Raw genomic sequence first — 27,289 nt, 5'->3', positions numbered from 1 at the left:
TAATTCCTAGTTATTCAATAAAAAAATTCATTAAAATTTTGAAAAAATATATAATTTTTATCTTATTTAAAATTGATTTTTTTAATTTTAATATTCATGCGTCTACTAGAAGAGAAATTTACAGAAGAGGAATAGGTGGAATCACATAACTTGCACGTGCATATCACATGGCTTTTGGTTAAATTGTAGGATGGTGTTTGCAAAATTTCTTCCACATTTTATGCCCATGATTCGTCAACACGTTTTGTGGGAGATGAGAATCATATCTTCAATTCAACATTTACTAATTTACGTCTTCTCTTCATTTCATACTTTTTGTAATTAATTAGACTTATTTATTTATTTTAATCTCATTGAGTTAAAAATGACTAATTTCTTTAGTGGAAAATAAACATTAAAATAGCGAATTCAAATACAAATGCAAATGAAGAAATTAAATAAATTTAAAAAATTATACCATATAAACATTAATAAGAAATTATATGAACAGACAGAGATTGGAAAAGGCCACTCTGCTTCCGAGGAGCTTGGAGAAATAAAATGATAGGCATTGCCAAATGGCGCACAAGTTGAAATGCCAAGAAGACACAAAGATCAAGTGGGTTCACCTTCGAACGCACAAAATTATTATTATTATTATTATTATTTTTTACAAAGAATCAATATTGTCTTATTCCACGCGCTTCTTGATTGATGTTTGTCGCGACCCCCACGGAACTGACAGGCCGCGTTGAGAATGAATCGTGGCCGAGCGTGTCATCCACTCGTCTTGAAGGCGTATGTGTTTCCCCACCACGTCGTGGTGGCGGCGGCCGGTGGGTCGTAGCTAATGGTGCAAGATTCTACCATCCACTTGGCTCCCACGATAACCAGGGGGTCTGTCTTCAGAAAATGGTTGATTTTTATTTTTTATCTTCCAATTCCAATTCAATGGAAACTGAGTTGGCCTCACTTCCCCTTTCCCACTAGATTAGAACTTTGATAATATATTACTAATTTTATAGACATTAAAAATATATATAATTTTAGAAGAAAAATTAATTAATATTTTTTTTATCAGCAAAAGATTTGCAATAAAAGAGTGCAGAATTACTAGTTTGCCCAAACTTTAATTTTATTACACCATAAAACATTCATCTTATTCAACATGCATCATATACTGCAGCACTTCTCAAACACACAAGAAAACTATACTAGCAGTTCTACTTATTATTGTTAACATGCTTGGTGAACCAATCCAACAAGTTTCCATGGGCTTCGTCTGCGCATTCCACAGCAGTTTCATCTTCAACATTATATCTCACTGTCCACCCATGAGCCACCTTGGGAAATATCTTCACATGGTAGTCAACCTGTACAAATTCCTAACATCATTTGACTGACAACCAAACAAACACTAAACAATTAAAAGGAAGAAACCCAGTCTTACTACCTCAGCTTTAGCAGTTAGGATCTCTTCAAATTGTTTCACGAGTGCTGGTGGGGAAATTTGGTCATTCTCGGCTGCTAGTATTGAAATAGGAACCTTAACCTCTGCAATTAATTTAAAATGTAACAATTAATTATAAAGTAATCAATCTGCTTGCTCCACTATGCAAACCCAGTGGCAAAAACAGAATACTATTTTTGTTCCAATTTCTTTTAAAAGAGATCATAAAAGCCTGAACAAAAACTGACATTCAAGAAAGATAAAAGGAACCTGCTATCGTGGTGCAAAACTACTTGGTGTTTTGAAAATTCAATGCAAAATGAGTATAAGTGGAATCAATTCAGCAAAATAATACTAAGATTAGTAACAATGGGAATGACAATGACAAATAATCCTTCAAATGTGCTGTAAGCCTGCCAAGAATTTCACATACTATAAGGTATAAAAGCTCAATAACCATCTACAGTGAGAAAGGAGCTAGAAAATAGCCTTGGAATAATTCAGCATAAATCTTACCCCTGATATCATCTACAGTCACCAAAGAAGGATGCAGCAGCCCAGCAGCTTGGATGAACTCAGGTTTAGCTAGTTGAACCACCACCTTGGCTGTGAAGAAACCAAAAATATTTGTGAGCTCAGGAGATATGTCACAATATGATCAAAACAAAAGAAATATAATTTAATTTGCATGAATTTAATTTAGAACATAAATTTGTGTAGATATGGAAAAATTTGAAAAAAATTACTTAGCACAACTATTAGAACCACATATAGCTGTGTAACACATATAACCTACCACCCCAACAAAAGCCTGCAGCTCCAATTGCAGATACACCTTTACTCTTCAGAGCTTGAACAACAGCTTTGGCATCGTCAAATCCCTTATCCTGCAAAAAGAAGAAAAAAAAAAGAGTGGATAAAACTCAGATTGAAAAGAGGAAAACTTTAGAAAAGACCCTGTAATTTGGTTCATGCTGACACGCGGTAAACATAACTACTGTAGCATAAGTTCTAAATTTACCGTTCCATGCTCCTGTAACCAAACATGTATGGTCTTCTCAGCATTATCAGGGGAATAAGGATCGCCATAGAAGAAGTCAGGAACTACAACATAGAATCCAGCAGCTGCAATCTTGTCTGCTAACTTCCTGTGTGGTAGAATTGCATCAGCTCTCAAATGCTGTCATTAACATGAAAATAATAGCAAACTACATAGACGCTAAATTTTTTTTTTAAAAAAGCCTACGTGCAGGTAAAAAAAAATATTTATTTTTTATTTTTTTAATTAATATATTATAATATATATTTATATTATATTAATTTAATAATATTATTTATAATATAATTTTTTATAATAATAAATACTTTAATATTATTTTTAATATATTAATATAATAATACTGTAATTAAAAAGAATATTAATTATATGTTTATTGATATATAATTATTATATTAATATATTTTATTATTTTTAATATATAGAGATATTTATAAAAGTTCATAATAAAAAAAATTTACATTAAAAATATTTAAAATTATAAAATGATATTATTCTGCAATTATAAAAAAAATGATCCTGTCTGACAAGTGCAAGGTACAGATGCCCTATAAAGTCTTACAAAGTCTGACGGCCACGTGAAACGGTTAAACTCTGTTTAGCAAATAATTTTAAATTAAATACAAAAAGCCAAATAATTTTTTTTTTAACGCCAACATCTCAAAAAACCCAAAATCATACCTGAACGAAGGAGCTTCGTATCCTGCAAAATCAAGCTAGACATGTAAGATTACTGGTGGTAATAGAAAACAATTTATATTTATCATCTAAGAGAAATGACCCCCAATCATAAAAAAACCAACCAAAATATACAATTAAAAAATATTTGCTGGTTCAAAAGAGGTAATCCTACAATTAACGGACAGAGATACAGTCAAGAGAATTGATTGCAAACAATTAAATACTGAACCCAACAAAATAGAGATATAACCTATTTTATAACAAAAAGAAAGATGATTGTGATAATGAAGCCAGAAAGGAAATGAAAGTACCAAAAGCATCAGAGATAAGAAAAATGGCGGAGTTGGAGTCAGAAGGGCCAGTGACATAGGAGTTGAGGCCGCCCACTTTCTCAACGTGACCTGCTCCGCTGGCTGGATCCAAAACTGGTGGGTTGGAGCAGCACTGAGGTCCTGACATTTTCTTTTCTTCTTCTTTTAAATCAACCCAACCAAATTACTGATTTCAAAAGAAAGATGAATAGTGATATTTATAGTTCCTTGAATAGGCGTTTCTGGACTTTCGTGGCCAAATTCCATTAATCCCTGAAATTTCCTTTTGTTTTTCTTTATTTTTTTCATAATTACCTACCACATCGCCTTGTTTTAAATGGAAAGTTTATTGTGATATATTACAAAAAAATTCATTCATTTTATAGAATACATTAAAATATTTATTAATTAATATTTTTTATATTTTAATCCATAAATATATTACTATTTAATTTTTATAATTTTTTAAAAAATTATTAACTTTATATAGAAAATATTTTATATTTTTATGACATTTAATAATTAAAATTAATAGAAAATTATTTAAAAATTTTAAAATATTAAAAATATTTTAATATATTTTTTAAATTTTAGAAATTAATTAATAAATTTTCTATATTGTATATTTCTAAAACTTCAAGGTGAAACATGCACACCATCACAGGTTCGTCTACCTGCTAGTCAGCCTAGCTGTCTTTTCTTAATTTTTATTTGTTTTTCTCCCTTCATGGCTATACCTTCCCCTCACGAATCAAGACCTTAATTTTAAGAAAAAAAACTTATTATTTAATTAAAAAACTTATTAATTAATTTTTTAATTTTCAAAATATATTAAAAAATTTATTAAATAATCGATCTAATTTTATGGAGGCAGCGATGTTGAGTAAAGAAAAAGAGAATAAAGACTTCCAATAATAATTTTAAACTTTTAATTTCAATTTCACAATTTTGATATCTTCAACATAAGGCTCCGTTTAATTTATTTTTATAGATGAAATAATTTTTTTATTTAAAATAAATTTAAAATAATAAAATTTAATTAAATTTTTTATTCGAAATAAATTAGAGATAAATTCAAACTAATTTATTTATTTTATTATTTTTAATTATTTTTAAATGTTATTTTATTATCTTTAATTACTTTTTAAATTAAACATTAATGTTTATACTTATAGTAACAATAATTTTTATCAAATTGAAAATATTTTATAAAAAATAATTTATTAATATCATTATTAACATTTAAAATTTAATTTTTCATTTTTTTTTACCATTTAAGTCAAATTCCGCATCTATTTTTTTTTAAATAAAAAAACAATATAATAATTTTAATGTCACTAAACAACATGAAAAGTAAATTTTTAATATCAATATAGCTAAATTTTTAAAAATAATTTTCTCATATAAAAATAAAGAAAAATCAAAATTTCAAAATAAAATAATAAAAATTAATTGTGTAATATCCCATGACATATCATTATATATGCACAACAAAATTCACTTGAAAGGCTCAAAATTAATTCATAATATTGAATTTAAAATATACTATTAAGTTTTAGAAACTAAAATTTAGAATTTAACTTCAAAGACACTTTGCTAAAAGGAAATGTTTAAAAACTACAATATCTAACAATTTCTATTTTTCTACTTAGGCAATTCTTCGCAACATGCAAAAAAAGTTTTATAAAATTAGAATGAGTCGCAAGTCAATCCAGAGCATCATTCCTTTCAATTTCATTTTCTTCTATGCATAAAATATTTCTTCCTCTTTTATACACGATGATTTGTATAAAAAATAGTCGATTTGTATTCAAAATAGCTTGTGCAATTTCCTTGGTCGCACTTGTAACTTTCTTAATTTTCTCATTTATTGTATTTGTTTTAACACCTATTGAGAATGAAGTTGACATAATGGGAATAGTTAATGATTGATCTTGAGATGGTACTGATGTTGTGCTTTCAGATTCAAATGGTATCAAATTTTCCAAATGCAATTTATTTCGTACAAACAATTCATCAATGTCACTAATGTTCAAGTTTCTCTCTTTTTTCCATCTTTTAGATTTTTCACCTGCGCTCTATGCTTCAATGCCAATAGCTTGATCTTTTTCAAAGATCTCACAAAAAAATATCTAAATGGTGAAGGGTTTTGCCTCGAATGGTCTTGTCATTAGCCTTATAAAAAAAGAAATTAGCAAAATATATATTGATATCAGACAAAATAAAATTTGACCTTGAATAAGAAATATATCTTAATGAGCTCATTCCAAAACTTTGGTTCGGCTTCAATCTTTTTGGTTATATCATTTAATCCAAAGCCATTTTTGTTAAGGGTATCAAGAGCTAAGTTCATTTCATCTTTGATCGTTTTCAAGTGATTGATCACTTTGATGATAAAATAGGTAAACCAAATTATTTTTTCAACTCATTTGCCACCTTGGATAAGCTATTTTTAGAAACTTTTATCTTTTTTTTATCTTTTCAATTTTTGCTCTTTCAATGATTCAAACATTGTACCATCCATTATTTAGAAGATCTATCTTTAAGTATCCTTCATTATTTTTATAGTACTCTTGACTAGTTTCAATCACTTCCCTAATGCTTCATTTTTTGAATAAAAATATATATTATTTAATAAAAAATATAATATAAATTCATATAAAAAGTATATAAATTAATACAAGTTCATTAAAAGTAATTAAACTTACATCACAATTACACAACATAGTAAACTAAAACTAATTTCAAATTATATAACAAAAGCATTACTACAATTTAATGATAAGAATTGTAATCGTGCCACATTCGTATGGCAATTATCTCTTTTATTATTTCTCCTTTTTTACTATCTTCGCTTCTAAAAATACTTCTAGTAGCATATTCATTTCAATCTCACTATTTAAGATTTCATTATCAACTTCTGCAATAAAATTTTCATCTAGATCTACACACTTTACAAAATTTTGTATAATGCAACATATTAAAAATATTTCTGAAACAGATCAACTTCATATTGAGACTCAAGCTTCATTATCTATAATGGGATATCTTTTTTTTTTTCAACACGCCAAAAGCTCTTTCTATTACATTATGCAAAGATGAATGCCTCAGGTTGAATAGTTTTTTTGTATTTTCAGGAGCATGTCGAGAGTATTCTTTTTAAGTGATAACGAGTGCTTCTATAAGGTGCAATAAATCCTAATCTCAACATGTATCCCGCGTTAATTAGATAAAACTTACCTAACAAACACAATTTAATGTGTGTATTATATAATTGTCATAATTAATTTTAAAAATAAATATAAATACATTTTTATAGAATTATGTTACCTGAAAAGAACTATCAAGTTATCTTCTCTACTTAAGGTATTTTCTAAATTCTAGAATCTGAAGCTGAGCCCTCCCACCCAGGCAGGACATAAGTGAATTTTAAGTCAAATGTACAAGCAGCCAATACATTCATAGTAGGATATCTTTTTCTTCCTCTATATTTTGCAACATTATTTTTGGAACTTTTACACCTATGTGTATTTTATCAATAGCACCAATACACTTCTATTAAAGTCAAGCAAACTCATAAGAATAACTGATAAATTTAACCACATTTAAAATAAATTAATTTAATGAATATAACTTCACTTTTACCTTAAGGGTAAAATTTTCCTCCATTATGAACTATTTCTAAAGGGATTGAGAACTTGATGAAAATGACGATTGATAGTTTCACTTGATCAACGAAAGAAAATATCCATTGTGTGATTACAAATATCACATGCTAAGATATGAAAAGATTTTGCTACTTGTTCTTGGATCACATTATATTTGTTATCTCTTAAAATGCTTGAAACAAATTGTTGAAAAGCATTAGATTCCATACATAGTATATTTCGTGAATTTTCATTTGTTTCTATGGCTCTCATTAATTTGTGTCCTACTTCATCTTTTTATCCTCTAGTTTGAGAAATTGATCTCTCTATTCTAGATATGTATGGATATATTTGATATAGAAATACTAAATAACCCACATAAGCTACCAATGAAAGAATGGCATTTATTTTAAAATTTCTCATTTTCTTACAAAAATTTGTGTAAAATTTAATATTTAAATATATACTTATAATGAGATAATCAATATATAAATAAATATATTTATAAAAAAGTAATTTAATTTTAAATTTTAATTTAATATTTCATTAAATAACAAACACAGTATTATATTTACTATGTTGCTTGAGTTTCTTTTAATTTTTTACACTCGGATGACACAGAATCTAATATTAATTTTTTTATTTTTATTTTCGATAGCTAAAAATATGTTTGGAGAGAAGAAATTGTATTTTTTAGTGGTAAAGGTAGAAAGTATCTAAAGGGAGCTATCATCGTAATAAACAGTAACTTTTGGGTAATGGAAGTCAACGGAGAAAGACTAGGTCATAATGGCAACATCAACCAATGCCATTATGCCATTTTGGTATCATCAACAATCCAAAGGAAAAATTAATAAATAAATAAAAAAAAGCAATTATTCACTTATGCATCAAATAATAATTTAATTGAGTATACATACCAATATTTTGATCCATGAGAGAGATAGTAAAATAGAGAAAATTGTGATTTCTATTTGAAGTGTTTGGTGTTAGAGAAAGTTAGAGAAAAGTGGAAGAGAAAAGAGAAAAGGAACGACAAAAAGAAGAGAATGGTAAAAGATAAAGAAAGAAAATGAGTTTTAATGGGTAAAGTAATTTTAAAATAAATATCCTTAATTCAAATAATTTCTTGCAAAATCTAATTAATTTTGATTAAATTTATATTTAGTACAAACAAAATGAGAATCATAGTGAAAACAATTTTATAAATTATTTTTTTATATATTAACTTTTTTTAAAAGTATTTAAAATTTATTAGATCCACAAATCCGAATTCACTCTGGGCATGCATCAAAGAACAAGGCATGTCTCCAAAGTGATTTATAAAGAAAAAAACAACTCTTTATCAATGAACTGAGCGGTATTGACAACATTTCAGAACATGGGGTTCTGAATTTGAGCCTCTTTTTTGACCGTCTTTGCTTAATGCACTTTTTACTTGACATATTTAGTGAACCAATTTAACATGTCACAATGAGCCTCTTCAGCACTCTTCACAGCTGATTCATCATCAATATTGTACCTCACTGTCCATCCATGGCTCACACCTGGGAATATTTTCACACTGCTTTCAGACTGCACCAATAACAAACAATCAATGTTGATGCTTGCTAAATGAAGCATTCCAGAGAAGGAACACAGTTGCTGATTCTTTAAAACATAGAATCTGCAATTTGAGGAACCATTTACCTCAGATTTTTTGGACAAAATTTCTCCAAACTCTTTCAGCTGCTCTGGTGGTGAAGCATGGTCGAACTCAGCACCCAAAAATGCAATTGGAACTTTCACCTCTAAAACAACATGCTATAAATCACTAACATGTTTTTCCTTAGTAAACAGATCAATATGAAAGGAAGATAAGATAATGAAACTACAAAAAGTTGAAACTTTACCGTTAATTTCATCAATGGTGAGCCGACCAGGATGCAGCACAACTGCAGCCTTAATGTCATCAGAGCTTGCTAGTTTCACTACTACCTTCCCTGATAAGAATTTGAGAAACAAAATCTTTGCAGCTGAATTAATTTGCCTACGCCTCTGTATTATAGCTTGTTCCAGTTAATTTCAGAGAAAAAAAAAAGTGCAGATAAGAGAAAGAATGACTCACCTCCCCAGCAGAAACCTGCAGCACCAATGGAAGACAACCCTTTACTTCTTAAAGCAGCAATTACTGGTTTAGCATCCTCATATCCTTTGTCCTACAAGAAAAAGATAAATGAGATCAAACTCGAGATTGCTTTGCAGGAGTCTTGCAATTTGTTATTCATTAGCAATCCATCTACAGTAGCATCTGGTTGCCAAGCAACTCACTGTGCTGTGAACTTTTCTCCATGCGTCTCGATCAAATTGAGGATTATCTAAGTCAACAGGATCGCCATAGAAAAAATCAGGAACCACTACAAAGAATCCAGCAGCTGCAACTTTGTCTGCAAGCTTCCTTTACAACATGAACAATGAAAAATTAACTTCTATGATATCTGAAAATTATTCCCCTCTTTCTGGATCTAGTGCTACCATTTGCATTTCAATCAAGAATCCATACTTCCAGAAACAAAAGCAACAGTCAAATTCATCATACCTCAATATTGGAGCTTCATACCCTGCAAAATGTTTCAAGAATACGAGTGAAACAAACCCTAACACAGATTCCTATTTAAAAATTATTTAACTGTGATTTACCAAAAATATCAGAAATGAGAAGGATGGAAAGTGTGGAATCTGGAGGACCAGTGACATAGGTTTTGAGGCCACCAAACTCTTGAACTGTGCCTGAGCCACAAGAGGGGTTCAGCTTTGGTGGGTTCTCAAAGCACTGAGAGCTTGACATGTTTAATTCTCAAGTGATTTAATTTCAGATTTGGAAGTCAGGAACAAAGTCAACAACTGGAACTACTCACAAGGAGAAGTGAAGGGCTGGAGCCTGGAAGGACTCAATGTTCCAAATAAGACACAGATCAGCTACGTCATCCCTTATGTCACCTGGAACTTGCTGTTTTATTTAAATGTTACCTATCTCTTTTTATACAATAGAAAATGCATATTTGCATTCCAACTCCACAGAGAAAATCAGGAACTGAAAGTTATCTTCTGAATTTGAATGAGAAAGAAAACGTTTCACCCCTCAAATACCCCAGCTCCCAATTTCAGTCTTTGGTTTCTGAGGAATAGTAGCCTTGAGCATAAACCAAGATTCAAGGCATGATCTTTCTCATTTGAAACCCCAACATTTAAAAGAATCAACAAACCTTTCATCAACTTAATGCTTACTTTATTAACACATATTTAGAACAGTGTCTCCCTCTGAAATAGAACATTTCGTTTTACAGATTTCATGGCTTGATGATCACATCAGGAACCCACAGATCAAAATTGAAGGAAAACCATATGTTCAATAAGATACATTAAGGATACTCTCATTACTCTTCCTTATGACAGTATAGATGGTGGAAAAGACCACATCTTTAATCATGTAATAAGAAGGTTAATACATAGTGATACAGACACAGAAGATGTTTATTATTAATGCTGGTTTCTACATGAGTCACATAAACCAGTTCTCTTATACCCAATTCATTGCCTGGCCTTCTAAACTCGAATTCAGAATCTTCATATATAGAAACTTATGCTCTCATTTGACATGCTTAACTAGCCAATTCAACATGTCTAAATGAGCTTCTTCAGCAATCTTGACAGCTGAATCATCCTCATCATTATACCTCATTGTCCATCCATGAGCAACACCAGGGAATATCTTTACATAACTCTCGAACTGCAGGACATGGATATATCGAAAATCAATTAGAGAAAACATATGAAACCAAAACAAGAAAATTGTAACTAATCTATACTCATTGGAGCTAGTTTATTGATTGAGTTCATCCATAAAGTGTGATGCACAAAGCTCACACTGAGGACTTTTTACCTGGGATTTTGCTGCTAAAATTTCTCCTAACTGTTTCAGTTGTTCGGATGGGAAAATATGATCAAATTCAGCACCCAATATAGCAGTAGGAACCTTAACAGCTGAAAAGTTACTCCATCAGCAATGCACACATGGCAAAGGCATGAAGAAAAAAAGCTACCGATGAACTTCAGTTCAACGTTTAAAAAGGCCTGAAGATGACTGTAGCTTTACTTGCCTCTGATCTCATCAGCAGTAATCGTACCCGGATGCAAAATCACTGCAGCCTGAATGCAATCATAACTTGCTAGTTTTACTACTACCATTCCTGAAAAGCATGTAACCAAAAACATATATGAATTTTGGAGGGTCTTCTGTACAAGGATTATTCATTAGATTCAAGGCGTTTTAATGCTCCCAAGTCCCAACAGTGTTTGACACTGAACTCAAACAACTTACCGCCCCAGCAAAAACCTGCAGCCCCTACTGCAGAAATGCCCCTGTTTTTAAGTGCAGCAATGACTTTTAAGGCATCTTCACATCCTTTAGCCTGAAAGGAAAATACATTCAGAAATTTTAGTTTAATTAAAGGGCAAAGTAAAGTTACATGTATGCATGTTTACAAGTTATCTTCTAATTACAAGTCTTGAACAAAATTGCAAAGAAACACTGTGTTCTTTCTTATTCTCCTACATTAAAGAATGAATAAAAGCAAGGAATTGAACTCACTGTGTCATGATTTTTCATCCAGATGTCTCTATCGAATTTAGGATTATTTGGATTAGCTGGATCACCATAAAGAAAATCAGGAACCACTACAAGGAATCCAGCTGCTGCAACTTTGTCTGCAAGCTTCCTTTACAACAAAACAAATTCAACAACTAATCTGACGAGATTAGAAATTATTATAAATCTCACGCACAATAAAATGAGCCATGGTTACCTGTTCCTTGCCAATGGTATAAATGGGAATGGCTACTAATCATGCTTGGAAATCTATATTGTAATACCCGGTTAGACCCCCGGTATCGGAATTCCTACCGTCCGGTGGAATCTCGGATGTCGGAAACCTCTAGAAGGGTAAGATAATGTTTTTATAAAATGTTTTAATGTGTTTTATGATTTTAAGTAAGAAAGAAGCTGAGTTTTGAATGAAAAAGACCATGGAGGCATTTCCAGGTTCGGCCGCCGAACGTGGGATAGTTTAGGGGGGCACGTTAGGCTTCCGAATGTGGTTCATGTTCGGCCGCCGAACTTGCATGAGTTTTGAAGGCACTTTAGGCTGTCGAAGGTGGTTTAGCCAGCCCCTATATAAGGGCTCCATGGCCAAAACGGGCGAGTTTTCTCCCCATTTTCGGCCAACAGTGAGTCCATGCTCTCCCATGGTCGTTTTTGACGATTTTCCTCCAATCTTTCAAGTTTTAACAAGTGTTTGCTTGGTTTTTTTAAGATTTGTGAGTTTTGAGCAAGTTTTGGAGATTGGAGACCCAAGGAGCTAGATCTCCCCCATCTCCGAGTTAGATCGCCTCTCCTCTCGTTCTCCAAGAGGTAAGAGTAGATCCTTAACTCATTTCATGTTTTAAACGAGTTTTATGAAAGTTTATGGGGTAGAAATACATGTTTAGGTTGTTTATGGGTTTATGTTGAGTTTTTAAGCAATGTGGGTTGTTTGTTTATGTTTGATGTGTTGTAGTTGGGGTTTAGGATAGTTTGAAGCCCCTAGGAGCTTATGTATGTGTGTATGCATGTTTTGGAAGTGTTGGTTTTGAGTTGGAATAGTTTGGGAGGCAAATGAGCATTGTGGAGGCTGAGTTCTGCCCTTTGGAAGAACTCAGGTTCGGCAGCCGAAGGGACTTTCGGCCGCCGAACCTGCCTGTGGAGGCCAGCCTTTGGCTGCCGAACCCTGCCCCCGAAAGTGGACTTTCGACTCTGGAAGGGAGTTTCGGCTGCCGAAGGTGCCGCCGAACATGCATGAGTTTCGTCTCTGGAAGGAACCTTCGGGCGCCGAAAGTGCCGCCGAAGGTGCATGACTTTCGTCTCTGGAGGGACTTTCGGCCGCCGAACTTGCCGCTGAAAGTGCTCTATTCAGCCTTCCTTTGCATGTTTTCTATGATTGTTTTAAGGTGTTTTAGGGGGTTTTTGGGGAGTATTTTAGAGTCATGTTCATGTATGTTTGGTCCCTCATTTGAGTCCACCTGTGTAGGTTCGGACCTGAGAAACCGAGGACCCCAGCAGTGAGATAGTTGTTTCAGTGTCTTATCAGAGCTAGCCTGAGGTGAGTAGAATAACTCTTTATGTTTAAAATAAATAAATCAGCTTTGAGCATGTTCATGCATCATGAATGCCATGAGATAAATTAGGTTGTTTGCATTAGAATTCACGAATATATTGCATTACATAATTTGATGATGATGTGGATGGGTATTGGATGATCTTTTAGTCCTCGTATGATATGATGTGGTATGATATGATATGGTATGGTATGGAAGTCCAGGTCGAGGCCCATTCTACGCCCCTAGCACTATGTTAAGAGAAAGACAGGTCGAGGCCCATTCTACGCCCCTGGCACTATTGGACGTGTAGAGGACTATTGGCGACAAAATCATCCTTGATGTGATTTGTCTGTGATGTGATGCATTCCATGATAGCATGTGTTTTAAATGTTTTATTATTCTGCTCACTAGGCTCTAATAGCTCAATCCATTTCCCTAATCCCCCAGGTATGCAGGTACGAGATAGGCCGGGAGGTCAAGAAGAGTAAAGTTATGTTTTATGTAATAGTTAGCTGTGGACATGAAGATGATGTAATGTATAGTAATGTAATGTAATGACGAGTATTGAGGTTTAGAGATGTGCTTGACCCTAGTATGTTGTTAATCACCTTTTGAGTACATGATCTTTTAATGAAATGAGTTAATGATATTTATGTAAACCAAACTTATCATATATTATGTCACCCCATTGGAGTATTTAATGAGGGCTCCAGTGTGGGGTTTAATATTTATGCTTATGAGTTGTGCATGCACAGGTTAAGTTTGGTAAATGAATGAGGAAGTTCAAAATTTTTATGTATATGTTGATCGTGTATGGGATTAAACAGGTGTACAGGTTATATGTTAGGTTTGCTACGGGTCCCGGCGGCCTTAAACCGATCTGGATCCTAGCGCCGGTAGTGGTTCGATTTTCGGGTCGTTACATATATAACAAACGATGGGATTTATATGAAAGGATTTACCTTAAATTTGGTGCTTCATATCCTGCAAAAAGTTTAAAAAACAAGTAAATAAACTCTACAAGAAAGATTCCTCAGTACTTAAAAGATACCAATCTTTCTTTCCCCATTAAGAGATAACTTGACCATCTAGACCTATGAGAACTCTGAGCTTGAAGAAAGCAAACCATATGGAAATAGATGCAAGAAGAAAGTATTAGTGAAGAAAATGAAGATGGGGCATTACCAAAGGCGTCGTTGGCCAGAAGGATGGCGAGCTTGGAATCAGAAGGACCAGTGACGTAAGTGTTGAGGCCACCCAGTTCCTCAACTGTACCAACTCCATAGTCTGGGTTTAGAGTTGGTGGATTCTCCAGGCATTGAGAGCTCGACATGTCTCATGTAATGGACAATTCTTTGGGAAAATGGTTAGAAAGTGGCAACTGAGAAAAAATAAAAATAAAGACCAGTAGGCATTCGACACTTTCTCTTTAGCGAGATTATACAAAAAAAAAAAAAAAAAGGGACTGGGACTGGAAAAGTCGCAAGGATACAGAAAGACTAAGAATTCATGGATTTGGAAAAACGTCATTCCATATGTCATATGAGAATCAACCTTTCAACTTGCTTGCAATCATAGCATGTTTTAGTTTTAACTCATTAGTTTATTTTAAGAAAAAAACAGTATCATGTTTAATAAAAAATAATTAGAAATTAAATTGTCATTTTATAATTCCGATTATTAGTAATTATTTCTTGAAAAAATTATTACTTACTTTATATTTTAAAAACACTATTTATCCTTAATTTTAAAAAATATATTAAAATATTTTTAATATTTTAAAAATATATCATTTAATTTTAATCATTAAATATTTTACTATTTAATTTTTATAATTTTAAAAATTTTATTAATTAATTTTCATATTTTTTTAAAATCTATTAATTAATATTTGAAATATTTTAAATTTATTTACGATATTTAACCGTTAAAATTAATAGAGATACTAACTAGTATATTTTTTAAAAAATTAAAAATATTTTAATATAATTTTTAAATTTGAGAGATCAAGTAGTAAATTCTTTTATACTATATAAACTAAATAGTAATTTTTTCTTATTTCTTAATATTTAAAACCTATAAAATGTAAAAATTATAATTGTATAGCCACAGTACATACCAAATTAAACTTAAAATTAACTTAAATTTCTTTCCCTAAAGCACGGATGACTAAATTGATGTAAATAGGGAAATTTTTTATTTAGTTCTTATATAAAAATAAATTAATTAGTTGGTATTTTAATTTTAAAAATAAATATATAAAAAATTATAAGAAATTTATTAATTTATTATTTAATTTTTATATTATGAAAAATTTTATTAATTGATTTTTTAATTTTATAATAAATCGTTTAAATGAGGTTTTTTTTTTAAATATGTAAAATGAAATAGTTTTAAATAATAATTAATATAAAAAAGAATATAAATGATGTACAATAATTAGTAATAGTTAAATATAATTATTTTCTTTGATATCCTATTCATTGTCAAAAGTAACTTGATTCAGAATACAGGCGGCTCTCTCGTCTTTATGATCCATCCCACTATTTACATTCTACTCAACTTAAAAATACATTTTCATATGTATAATTAATTAAATTATAAATACTAAATACATAAATTAAATGAATATTTATTTTTTTATTTATCAAATCTATTTCTTTTTTTATCAATGCAAATAGTAATGGATTTTATCATGGCCAAACGGGCTCAATAGTAGTAAACTAAAATCTATTCTTATTTAAGTTCACAGCTTTCATAACTTTAGCTCCTTAGATAACATAAATTCGTCACAGGTATTTAAAAAGCAAGCTTTTCTAATTTATAATTAATAATATAAAAAACATAAAATCTATTTTATATACAGAATATAAATAGTAATTTAAATTTAAATTATCTTCACATTCATAAATTTAGTCTGATGGTTGATAAATACATTTAAATAAATATGGGAGATCTCAATTCTACTTCACCAATCTCCGATTTTCATTTAAAAAAAAAAATCTAAATTATTTTCATTCATCATAATATATAATTATGTTATTGTGATTAAATTCAATCCAAGTCATATTTTTTATTAATTAATCAATAATTAACCATTTAAATTATTTATTATCTTTTTGTTCCATTAATTATTAAAATTAATTTATTAATTAATAATATATTAATAATGAAATACAATTAAAAATCATTAAAATCTTAACTATTAATATAATAAAATATAATTGAAAAATATAAATTAAAAAATATTATAAAATAATTAAATAAAAATAATTAAATTTTAAATAATAACAAAGAAAAAATATCTAATTAATTTTATAAATTATATATTTTTTAAATCTTGTAAATTAAAAAAGAGTTTAATTTCAAAATAAAAATTCTAATTCTAATTTTAATTTTTTAGACATTAAAAAATTAAAATAATTTTCACATATTATTTTAATTATTTTCATAAATGTGACAAATTTAATTTTATATAAATTAAAAAATAAAATATATTTTATAAATTATTTTAACTCCTTCTTAAAAAATGTAATTACTTTTAAATTTTAGACGAATTAAAAATTAAAATAATTTTTATATATTAATTTAATTTTTTTATAAATATGATTAATTTTAATTTTATAAAAATTAAAAAATTATTATACGTATAATAATTGTAAAAAAATAAAATAATATATCTACAAAATATATTATAGGTGCAAAAATATGGCTAATTTTTAATTTTTTTTAAATAAAAAATAAAAATAGAATAATTAAATTGAGGTATTACCTTTTTGATAATAGTAGAGATAAAAAAAAATTAATTAATATTATATTACAAATAAATATAAAAATTAAAAGTAAAGTAAAGTTGCATATAAAAAAGGTAATAGTAGATACTCCCTCAATTTATTATACTCCCTCAATTTTTATTGAAAAAAAAATTAGATTTTATAATAGGTAATTAAATATAAAATAATTATTTATTGATTAATGGACCAAATTAACAAAAAATTTAAATAAAATATCTAAATTAATATAATATAACTAGATAATTAAATTTATTAATTTGGATTGATTTAGTTTTACGGATTGAACCAATTCATGAACTCTCCTACTTATGAGCCAAATTATCCGTTGATTAAACATATTTCATTAATACCTGGAACAATCAGGTTAAACTGTTTCATTAATGCCTGGAATGAACAGGTCGACCACTTCAAGACTCGTACTATAAACGAGACAATTGAATACAAAAACAGCCGACCTCCAATATAACGGTGGATCTCTCTAACTCTCTGAAGTATTAAATATGTATACCGAAAAACTCACTGACGTAACATGACGTAACATATAAGATAGACAGAGTATAAACTAAATTTGCTCTACCATCTAATGGAACTTCACGACATAAGACATCAATTAAGCTGATCAATATATATATATATATTCTGATACCAACCAAAAAATTAAAATATCTCTCTTAGATATAGAGACAAACTCTTATACGCTCATAAAAGAATTTTTAAAATACATGCACTTTAAAAATTTATTTGGATTGTTTTATTATTATTTACTTTATCTTCATATTAATGCATCTAAGATAATTATTGATTTAATTTGAGCATCGCAGGGTCTCTAGCGAAAACATTTCTCATGCATCCAGATTATTTTTTCATATTTTATAGGTCTTTTTCCATAAAGGATCAACAATCAACCCATGTATTTGGTAGTTAATAAAAAATTATCAATAATAATGTGACTTTAAAAGAAAATTATTGAAAAAAAGAAATATACCATTTCAGAGAAACAAAGATTTCTAAAATTATTTTTTTAAAAATAAATATTAACATAGTTGAAATATATCATTTCCATCTCATAATTTTTATCTATATTTATTTTTTAATTATTATCTATTTTTTTATGCTATAATAATATAAAAATTAACTATAATAATTTTATTTTATTTTTTTCAAAAAATCTCTTAATATTTAATAAAATTTAATATTTTTAAAATAAATATAATTAAAAAATAAAAAATATTACATATTTTAATATGTATATATTAAAAGTAAAGTAATCAAAATTTATAATACGGAGAGAGAATATGTTAATTTGAATGGGAAATTGCCCTAGCCATGTATTATTCTAAATCATTTACAATGTTGAATTCTTAAAAAGAAGAGCATTAGGAGGTGTTTATTTATGTAAAATAAATTTATTGTTTTGTATTTTTTTTAATCTAAAAATGCAAAGAAAAATATGAAAAACATGTTTATTCTATTAATAACAAAAATTACTTTTTTATTTTAAAATAATACAAAGTATTCGTAAATTTTGTAATTGAAAAAAATAAATAAAAATACATTTACATAATTAATTATTTTACTTTTTACTTTTTTTTTTATCATTTGATTAGAATACAATTATTTTTTATAAATATTAAACATAATTTCCATAATTTTTTTTTATAGAAAGTTGTTTTTAATTTAAAAAAAGTAAAAAACTTTAATTTGTATTATAAAGAAAAATAGTGAAAAGAGCTAAAACTGTTTTCTAAATATTAATTCAAGTTTATAAAATTGAAAAACTAGTTTTTTTTTAATTCTATATTTGAAAAATTGATAGACAAAAATATGAAAATAATTAAACTAATTTTATTATAAAAGAAAATGTATAAAAAAAATAAAACCATTTTTCAAGTCTTAGTTAAATTTTAAAAACTAAAACAGTAGTTTTTAATTATTCGTTTAAAAAAACGGACACATATAAACATTAGTTTTTAATTTTCTTATAGAAATTTTCAAAAAATTATCTTAATTTTCTATAAATAAACATGACATCAATATTTTTGAAAAAATGAATTTGCCATCTGAAGTATGAAATATACGAAAATCCCATAATATTTTTAGGTAATATTTTCTGTTCTTGTTGATTTAGTCTGATAATAAATATATTAAAGTAAATTTGAGAGATTTTAAATTTTATTTTTTTATAATTGTGATAAAAAAATATTATCTCACTTATAAAAATATAATATTTTTATCTAATTTATTTAAGAAAATGCAAATATTTTAAAAATACTAAATAATTTATATTCATTATGTGCAATTTATAAATTGATTCTAAAAATATTATATTTTAAGCCTAAAATATTTTTATTTTTTTTTATAAATATAACTGTAGGCCTAAATAATTTATATCCATATGTGAAACTGCAAATTCATCATCAATTAATTTTAGATTTATTGAATAAAAAAATTAAAACTTTTAACACTTTTCATATTTATATTATAATATTAAAATCTTTAATAATAAAATCAATCATTTCATATTTTTCTCAATGTTAATCATCTATCTTAATTAATTTTGACTAAATAATTTTTAATTTACGTATTATATTATATAGAATTATTTTTTAAAATATTTAATGAAAAAAATTAAAATATTTATGTTATAAATTAAAATAATTTTTAATTTATGTGTTATATCATACAGAATTATTTTTTAAAATATTTATTGAAAAAGAAATTAAAATATTTATATTAATTCATATTTATATTCAAAATTTTATATTTTATATAATAAAATTAAAACTTTTTTAATTTATCACAATTATAATTAAAAAACTAAATTAAATCTGAAAAAATTAATAACAAATTATAATATAGTTTTTAAAATTTTATATTAATAAACATACGTCATTTAATTTAAATTTTATATTAAAAATAAATTTACTTTATATTTATTATATATAAAATTAAATAAATATTTATTATAAATAAATTTTCACTATATAAAATATTATATATAAATATTATATATTAAAATATTTTATTAAAGATTTATATTCACTATTATAAATTACACACATATTTTTAATATATGTAAAATTATATTTTACATTAATAATATTAAATATACATATTTTACTATATAAAATCCTTTATGTCATGACATGTCTTATAAGTTATTTAAAATATTAAATATTTTTATTTTGCTCACTTATATAATAATTATATTTATAATATATATTAATATATTGATTAATCCGACAAAAAATTATATTTCATATAATAATATTAAGTAAAATAAAATATTATATATTATATATTTTATACTATAAATTTTTTACATTTTAAATTTTTATTAAATTATAATATGTGTATAAAAATGAGAATGAGAAATAAATAATAGGATTAACAAAAAAAGATATTATTAAAATAAAAATATATATTTTAAGAATTATTTTATTTATCAAATAAAATTTTAAAAATTATATTATGATTTTTCAATAATTTTTTATATTTAATTTATTTTTTTGGTTATATTGAGATAAAATAAAAAAATTTTAGTTTTATTATTTAAAATTTAAAATTTTGAATATAAATATAAATTAATATAAATATTTTATTTTTTTATTAATAAATTTTTTAAAAAATAATTGTATACGACATAATATGTAAATTAAAATTTTTTTAATTAAAATTAATTAAGATAAATAATTAAAATTGATGTGAATATAGGAAGATTAACTTTATCATTTAATAAGATTAAAATATAAATATAAAAATGTACGTGTTTGAAAAATATAAAAGACTTCTGTTTCAGTTTTGACTTCATAAAACGACGCCGCTGATCTAGAAATTCACTATGAGGCGTAAAAAAATCCATGCGCTACAAGGAAATGGACAAACATGAAACATAGAAACAAAAAGTGCTAATCAGCAATCGTCATTAATCATCAGCACGTATTTTTCTCTGATTTTTTTTTTTTTTGTCGAAAGATTGATTCGCCGTTAACAACCACAGCCCATGTGTCTCTTTGCTGGAGGGTTTTTGTAGGGTTTCTCAACTCTTTCTCCACTACGCCTATAGAAAATTGTACTATATAACTATACAACACCCGCTCAAAGAGAGAGATTACCAAATGGGTTCTTTAAGAAATGGAACAGAGACGGAAAGATGCGGAGAAGACGAAGAAGGAGAGGAGCCAATACTAAAGGAACAGAACCAGAGATTTTGTATGTTTCCCATCAGATATAAGCAACTTTGGGAGATGTACAAGAAGGCTGAGGCCAGTTTTTGGACAGGTACTATAATTCTCTCGGTTCTGTCTGTTTTGTTATCATTATTATTTCCGTGCCCTTTTTTTGGATTTTGGGTATTTTCAATTGCGCGCGCTCTAATATTCTTATGCGCGCAGCTTCGTTAGTTTGACGGAAAGAGGGGATTTTGTTTGGAAAAATGGCTTCTTTGAGGCCATTAGAATCCCCCCTCCTTCCTGTATATCTAAAATTTGGAAAATTTTCGTCTCGAACTCTCAATTTCAGAATTTTGCCTCTTCTTATATCTCTTGTAGATACTCGGTGCATTATTCTTTTGTTTACGAGGCTCTGTTTCTACTCGAGACTTTCTAGAGGAATATTCGGATGATATCCAAGCCTTGTTAGATGATGTAAAGCAACTACCTTAAGCAATCTTCTTTACTTCCCTTTTAATTCAACTCTCTGTCCTTTTTTTTTTTTTTTTCCCATTGTGAGGTATTGGTGGCGAATGACCTATCATTCTCTCTCTAATTGATTTTAAAGTTCATAATATGCATACTTGATAAGTGGACTTCTATTTCTAATTTCACAGCTGGAAAATTGGAACTTTAGTTTGGGCAATTTTTTGATATGTTATTAATTGTAACTCAACAATTTGTTTCCATACTGTGTTTGTTGGCTTGCAGATGTCTGCATTTTCTTTTGATTTGTTTAAATAACTTGTGAGTTCACTTGCAGCTGAGGAGGTTGATCTTTCCCAGGATGTGCAGCAGTGGGAAACTCTGTCTATTTCAGAGAAACACTTTATAAGCCATGTATTGGCATTTTTTGCTGCATCTGATGGGATTGTTTTGGAGAACCTAGCAGCAAGATTTCTGAGTGATGTTCAAATTCCAGAGGTGAATTGTGTTGTCTAAGCTCCTAATATTTTATTTGCTTTTATTAAGGCTATATGCTCATTTGCAGTACTTCTAATTTTATCTCTATTTACCCTGAGTTGTTACTATTATATGTTTATTTAAGATGATTCTATATGATACCACAATTGTTAAGGATTTTTTTTCCAGTTGATAGTCTAATGGCAATAATTATTTTCCTTCTCTTTACTATAGGCCCGAGCATTCTATGGATTTCAAATTGCAATGGAGAATATTCATTCTGGTAGAGCTTTGTAAGTGATGTTAGTGGATTTCTATTATCATCATCCAGTGAAGAACCTGATTGAGGAATCTTTTCTTCCTATCATCAGAGATGTACAGCTTGCTTCTAGAGACGTACATCAAGGATTCAAGGGAGAAACATAGGTTGTTTAATGCTATTGAAACAATTCCTTGTGTGGCTAGGAAGGCAAAATGGGCATTGGACTGGATTCACAGGTACTTCAGCTTATTACTACTCTCAAATAAGTCTTATCCTATGTTTTGGAAGGGTGAAAAAGGAGAGGAAAAAAAGGTAAGTAAAGAAAATAATGGAACATTCCTTTTTTTTTGGAAGATGAGGAAAAAATGGGAGAAAGGAGATTTTTAAGTGGAAAATTTATGCGGGGCCATAAAAGATTTTCACTCCACATCGAATAAAAAATGGGAGGAAAACATATAAAGTAACTATTGTGCTCTTATGACTAAAATAAAACTCACAAGGATAAAAATATTATTTTTCCCTGTTTCAACTAATTTTCTTTCCTCCACTTTTCCTTTCTCACCCAAACAAGTGGTGCAAATATTTTTCTTCACACTTTTCTTTCCATTTTCATTCCTCTTATTTTCTTTCGTCCTTATAATTTTTTTTCCTAAACAAAGAATTAATCTCAAGCCATTCACATTAAATGGTCCATTCTGTGAGTTGTGCTAGTAACCAGCAGTCTTGTCTGCAATTTGGAAGTAACTGCACAAAACTTAGTGCTTGAGCCTCATGTTGTGATCTGTTGCTATCAATAATATTTCTTTATTTCCTTTGTGTAGTTCCTCATTGTTTGCAGAGAGACTTGTTGCTTTTTCTTGTGTTGAAGGAATCTTTTTCTCAGGAAGGTAATCTTTGCTAAATATAAGAAATATGACATTTTATTCTTTTTTGTGATGACGTTCATATTGCATAATTAAATTGTTTATTTCATTTTATTTATTTATTGTTCTCAGCTTCTGTTCCATTTTCTGGCTTAAGAAAAGGGGCTTGATGCCAGGTTTGACATTCTCAAATGAGCTAATTTCCAGAGATGAAGGCCTGCATTGTGACTTTGCTTGCCTTCTATACAGGTAAACCTTCTCCCTTTCATATTCCTTTTTTATTATTTGCATTTTTTTCATATATGTTTCTTAGCTAGAAATAGGAATTATAGATTTACCTGTCTTGGTTTTCCTATATGATGCAAAAGTACTTATTGGAGTTGTCTAAGTATAATGGCCGCCTACAGTTTGTTGCAGAAGAAACTTGAAAAGCAAAAGGTTGAGCAAATTGTTGCTGAAGCAGTGGAAATTGAAACTGAGTTTGTGTGCAATGCCCTCCCTTGTGCACTGATAGGCATGAACTCGACACTTATGAGCCAGTACATAAAGTTTGTTGCTGATCGTCTTTTGGTATATCTGCATTAATATATTGCTTTATGATTATATTTTTTAGTCATTGAGAGACAAAAAGAGGTCAATTTCTTTTCCTTCCATTTTCAGGTTGCTTTAGGTTGTCAGAGGAAGTACAACGTGGAAAATCCCTTTGATTGGATGGAATTTATATCTTTGCAGTGAGTGCCGATGATAACTTCCTTATAGAACTTCATATAGTTGAATATTAAAACTTTATATGAGTGCTTCATCTCAACTTTGCTTCTGGCAAACTCGTTTCTTATTTAGACTAAATAGTAGATTCTCCTATTAGATGCCTTCTCTGAAGTTAGTCTCGTAGTAAACCCCTTTGTTGGTAGGCTTCCAAATATCCTACTTAATCTTAATATGACTAGGAAAAAAATGCGCCCTTTTCTTGATCATTCCAACTTCCAATAATGTAGATCCCTCTGGGAGGATGCATGTATTGTGGGTAGCTACTGTTAAATTCACATCGGTATGGAAAAGGGGTAATGTGCCATAAACACTCCTCTCCTGAGTTAGCTTTTGGAGAGAGTTAGACCTGATCTAAATTTAATATGGTATCAGAGTCTTTAATGTTACCATAAATATAGTCGTATGTCACGATCATAGTTCTGGGTGAATCTTATAACGGTTTGGGAAAGGAGTAATGTGCCTCTTATATGGGCCATTGAGCTAGCTTTTGGGGTGAGTTGGTGAGTTAGTCCTTGCCCAGATTTAACAACTAACACTAACAAGGCGTCCAAAGGATATTTGTCAGTTTATTTCATAGCATTACATGTAAAACTGAGAAAAATATGGAGTCTGACCTTATAGAGTGAGAGGATGAGGTAGTGATGATCCTAACTATAGCCAAGCATGCACACAAACAATGTGGTTCTTGGCACAAGCATGAGTCATTAGAATGTTCAGGCATATTAAATTTTATGGTGACTTGTGCATTAGGGGACAATTTGAAAATAGAAGCTGAGTTTTTTTTTTGCTTGTAAAATTTGACTTTTAAGCCAACGCATTGTTGACATGCTTGAAACACTATAGCCTCATGTAGTCATTTTAAGTATTTATGATATTTTTCACTCAGTTTTCCTTGTTCTTATCATGTTTGTTTGACTGTGCAGAGGGAAAGCAAATTTTTTCGAGAGAAGGGTAGGAGATTATCAGAAGGCATCTGTTATGTCGAGCCTTCAAGATGGTGGAAAGAACTTCGTCTTTAAAATGGATGAAGACTTTTAGTCTGATATGGTGCAAGTCCTATGCTGAAAAAATGCATCAAAATTTTTTGTTACTATTCTTTATGGTGACCTATTTGTCTTTAGGCTACAAAATTTGCAAGTGATCTCAGAGGATAAGGGGTAATTGTTTATTTATCTTGGGCTGGCTTTAAAACTGTCGTTATGTACAATCATTTTGGCTACTGCTAGTTTGTGTATGTTATAATTAGGTTATGTAAAAGGCATTATATATGAATTCTAAAATATTTTTTCCTCGAGGTGGAAATGCGTTTCTCCTCGTCTTGCTGCGCGAGTTGAACTGTTAATGCTTTAAAAAAGTAATTATTGATTCAGACACCATGGCTTTGTCAGCCTAGGTTGTGAAATGTGAAAGCTCTTATGCTTGAACATGGTTGGATGATGAAAATTTTGCTTAGAACTTGAGACTTAGGGAGGAAATGTTGTTTTTTTTTAAAAAGTTGGTACCAGGGGATAGTTGTTGACGTGAAATGTCTGATGGTGCTGTCATTTTATTTCGGAAACTAGAAAGACGTGCCCTCAGGATCTGGAGCTTCATAAATGGTAATATAGATTATTTATCCACCATCTTCATTACTCGTAAATGGAGGTACCATAATGATGAAACAAAGTTCCCTCTTAACATAAGCTTTTAGTATTGAGAATAATTAGTTTATCATAGCAGATTCTATCTTCTTTTGTCGTCTTCACAGCTTCATTATGGAATATTTCTCTGAAACATTATGTCTACGGTCTGAAGCAGTTATCATCTCGCCATCTTCTTTATCCCACTGAAAGTGATTGGATCCGTTGATGAAGCTGCCTTGCTCATCCATCTCACCTCCAAATTGCTAATACATTTAGCCCCACAAATTGTAGCCTCAAATTTGAGAGGCTGATGGTCCATTCTCCTGCCAGCATTTTTATAAATGAACTAAAGCCAATAAATTTTAATTTAATGAATATTAAAATATTTTTTAAATTGCGCAACTTTAAATTAAAATCTTATTAAAAAAAAAAAGCTAATTTGATTAGAAGATAGCATTAATACAAGGGCCTTTTTCTGTTTTCTCATTAACTTGTAATTTAGGCACTCTTTTCCTTTTCATTATTATTATTAGTTGAGTGTCTACTATGTGGACGAACATCCACCAGAAAAAAATTGTTTTTATTTTTTATTTATTAATTCTAATAAACTAATCAGTAATTAGATAAACCTACCAGCTGGGAGTTGGATGGACCAAATCTAAGGTGTTCTCATCCTGTTCTTTTTAGGATTTTTTTTTTTTTTTTTTTTTTATCTAAGATCATATTTACGTACAATAAAACTTAAAAAAACTTTTCCTTTTGTTTTCTAAATGGGGTTCTATCATATTCTACAGTGTCAACTCTATTATTCTTGCTTGCCTTGGCCGTCTTAGCTCAGTTTGGTAGGGGCATCATCTTCTTCTGACAATGAAAGGTGCTCATATTAAAAATATTAATTAATTGCTTCCATCTCCTTTCAACCCTTTACAAGTGTAGCAAGAAATCATGACCAAGTGCTTGAAAAGTTGTATAATAAAATCCATTAATGGCTTTATCCATCTTATCTAAGATCTGGTTAACCCACTTAATTAACCACCTCTAATCAAATCATACCAACTTGGATCCCCTCATTGTGTGTAGTTATATATCTGATTAATCCATTTCACCTACCTAACTTACTTAATTGTTTATAATCATGCATCTTTGTCATGCAATAGAATTGGTTAAGTTTTTTTTATTTTGTTAAACTACTCACTCACTCTGTATTTGAAGTATGTTGTACAATTAATTTGAATTTATGTTATGCAAATTAATAGTTTGAGATATTGAGAAAAAGTTCCTGTAAGGTAAAAAGATGATAAAGATATTTATCGGAAATGATCTGATAGAAACCATTTCACGTTTAATTTACATTAAAATTTTTTAAAATTTAATAACATAAAAAAAAATACTAAAACATGGAATTCAGTAACAAAAAAAAATAGATAATAAAACATTTAGGGGAAATTTCTAGGGAGCTTGTTCCCATCGAAATTTTTTTATGGTTGTATAAGAGAGAGTGAGCAGCGAGCTTCTTTCATGGGTGTGTGAATGAGAGAAAATTACTTTTTTAGAGCTAGCCTTTTTG

At 28.9% G+C, this 27,289-nt stretch overlaps 4 protein-coding genes across 4 annotated transcripts; 1 reads left to right on the top strand and 3 right to left on the bottom strand.

The window, feature by feature from the left end:
* Positions 1-1,087: 1,087 nt before the first annotated feature.
* LOC110612275 (endo-1,3;1,4-beta-D-glucanase) lies at positions 1,088-3,733 on the bottom strand. The gene is made up of 7 exons (XM_021753013.2): positions 3,479-3,733; positions 3,168-3,189; positions 2,451-2,577; positions 2,226-2,316; positions 1,946-2,035; positions 1,433-1,533; positions 1,088-1,352 (listed from the first exon to the last, which is right to left on the bottom strand). The coding sequence occupies exons 1-7, from the start codon at positions 3,624-3,626 to the stop codon at positions 1,203-1,205; spliced, it is 729 nt and encodes a 242-aa protein (XP_021608705.1). The 5' UTR covers positions 3,627-3,733; the 3' UTR covers positions 1,088-1,202.
* A 4,584-nt stretch (positions 3,734-8,317) lies between these two features.
* On the bottom strand, positions 8,318-10,265 carry LOC110610450 (endo-1,3;1,4-beta-D-glucanase). The gene is made up of 7 exons (XM_021750374.2): positions 9,805-10,265; positions 9,704-9,725; positions 9,436-9,562; positions 9,233-9,323; positions 9,018-9,107; positions 8,815-8,915; positions 8,318-8,700 (listed from the first exon to the last, which is right to left on the bottom strand). Exons 1-7 carry the CDS (start codon positions 9,950-9,952, stop codon positions 8,560-8,562), a joined length of 720 nt encoding a protein of 239 aa, XP_021606066.1. The 5' UTR covers positions 9,953-10,265; the 3' UTR covers positions 8,318-8,559.
* A 301-nt stretch (positions 10,266-10,566) lies between these two features.
* Positions 10,567-14,734, bottom strand: LOC110610449 (endo-1,3;1,4-beta-D-glucanase). Its single transcript, XM_021750373.2, has 7 exons — positions 14,485-14,734; positions 14,262-14,283; positions 11,756-11,882; positions 11,486-11,576; positions 11,265-11,354; positions 11,048-11,148; positions 10,567-10,894 (listed from the first exon to the last, which is right to left on the bottom strand). The coding sequence occupies exons 1-7, from the start codon at positions 14,630-14,632 to the stop codon at positions 10,754-10,756; spliced, it is 720 nt and encodes a 239-aa protein (XP_021606065.1). The 5' UTR covers positions 14,633-14,734; the 3' UTR covers positions 10,567-10,753.
* Positions 14,735-21,030: 6,296 nt separating this feature from the next.
* LOC110610510 (ribonucleoside-diphosphate reductase small chain A) lies at positions 21,031-25,429 on the top strand. Its single transcript, XM_021750456.2, has 9 exons — positions 21,031-21,374; positions 22,068-22,228; positions 22,442-22,490; positions 22,579-22,705; positions 23,291-23,356; positions 23,465-23,581; positions 23,740-23,902; positions 23,993-24,063; positions 25,024-25,429. The coding sequence occupies exons 1-9, from the start codon at positions 21,212-21,214 to the stop codon at positions 25,136-25,138; spliced, it is 1,032 nt and encodes a 343-aa protein (XP_021606148.1). The 5' UTR covers positions 21,031-21,211; the 3' UTR covers positions 25,139-25,429.
* The last annotated feature ends 1,860 nt before the right edge of the window (positions 25,430-27,289 follow it).

Source organism: Manihot esculenta, chromosome 3 (genome assembly GCF_001659605.2).
Source record: "Manihot esculenta cultivar AM560-2 chromosome 3, M.esculenta_v8, whole genome shotgun sequence".
NCBI lineage: Eukaryota > Viridiplantae > Streptophyta > Magnoliopsida > Malpighiales > Euphorbiaceae > Manihot > Manihot esculenta.
The sequence above is the reverse complement of the archived record's forward strand: the minus strand, read 5'-3'. Positions and strand labels throughout refer to the sequence as shown.

Excerpts from the sequence above, each read along its gene's own strand:
- LOC110610449 (XM_021750373.2), bottom strand. The coding sequence starts at position 14,632 with ATGTCGAGCTCTCAATGCCTGGAGAATCCACCAACTCTAAACCCAGAC. Across the intron at positions 11,883-14,261 it reads TATGAAGCACCAAATTTAAG|GAAGCTTGCAGACAAAGTTG; the intron begins GTAAATCCTTTC and ends TTTGTTGTAAAG. Across the intron at positions 11,577-11,755 it reads GGATGAAAAATCATGACACA|GCTAAAGGATGTGAAGATGC; the intron begins GTGAGTTCAATT and ends TTTTCCTTTCAG.
- LOC110612275 (XM_021753013.2), bottom strand. The coding sequence starts at position 3,626 with ATGTCAGGACCTCAGTGCTGCTCCAACCCACCAGTTTTGGATCCAGCC. Across the intron at positions 1,534-1,945 it reads GACTGTAGATGATATCAGGG|AGGTTAAGGTTCCTATTTCA; the intron begins GTAAGATTTATG and ends AATTAATTGCAG. Across the intron at positions 1,353-1,432 it reads TCCTAACTGCTAAAGCTGAG|GTTGACTACCATGTGAAGAT; the intron begins GTAGTAAGACTG and ends GAATTTGTACAG.
- LOC110610450 (XM_021750374.2), bottom strand. The coding sequence starts at position 9,952 with ATGTCAAGCTCTCAGTGCTTTGAGAACCCACCAAAGCTGAACCCCTCT. Across the intron at positions 9,726-9,804 it reads TCTCATTTCTGATATTTTTG|GGTATGAAGCTCCAATATTG; the intron begins GTAAATCACAGT and ends AACATTTTGCAG. Across the intron at positions 8,701-8,814 it reads TTTTGTCCAAAAAATCTGAG|TCTGAAAGCAGTGTGAAAAT; the intron begins GTAAATGGTTCC and ends TTATTGGTGCAG.
- LOC110610510 (XM_021750456.2), top strand. The coding sequence starts at position 21,212 with ATGGGTTCTTTAAGAAATGGAACAGAGACGGAAAGATGCGGAGAAGAC. Across the intron at positions 22,706-23,290 it reads GCATTGGACTGGATTCACAG|TTCCTCATTGTTTGCAGAGA; the intron begins GTACTTCAGCTT and ends TCCTTTGTGTAG. Across the intron at positions 23,582-23,739 it reads TTTGCTTGCCTTCTATACAG|TTTGTTGCAGAAGAAACTTG; the intron begins GTAAACCTTCTC and ends GGCCGCCTACAG.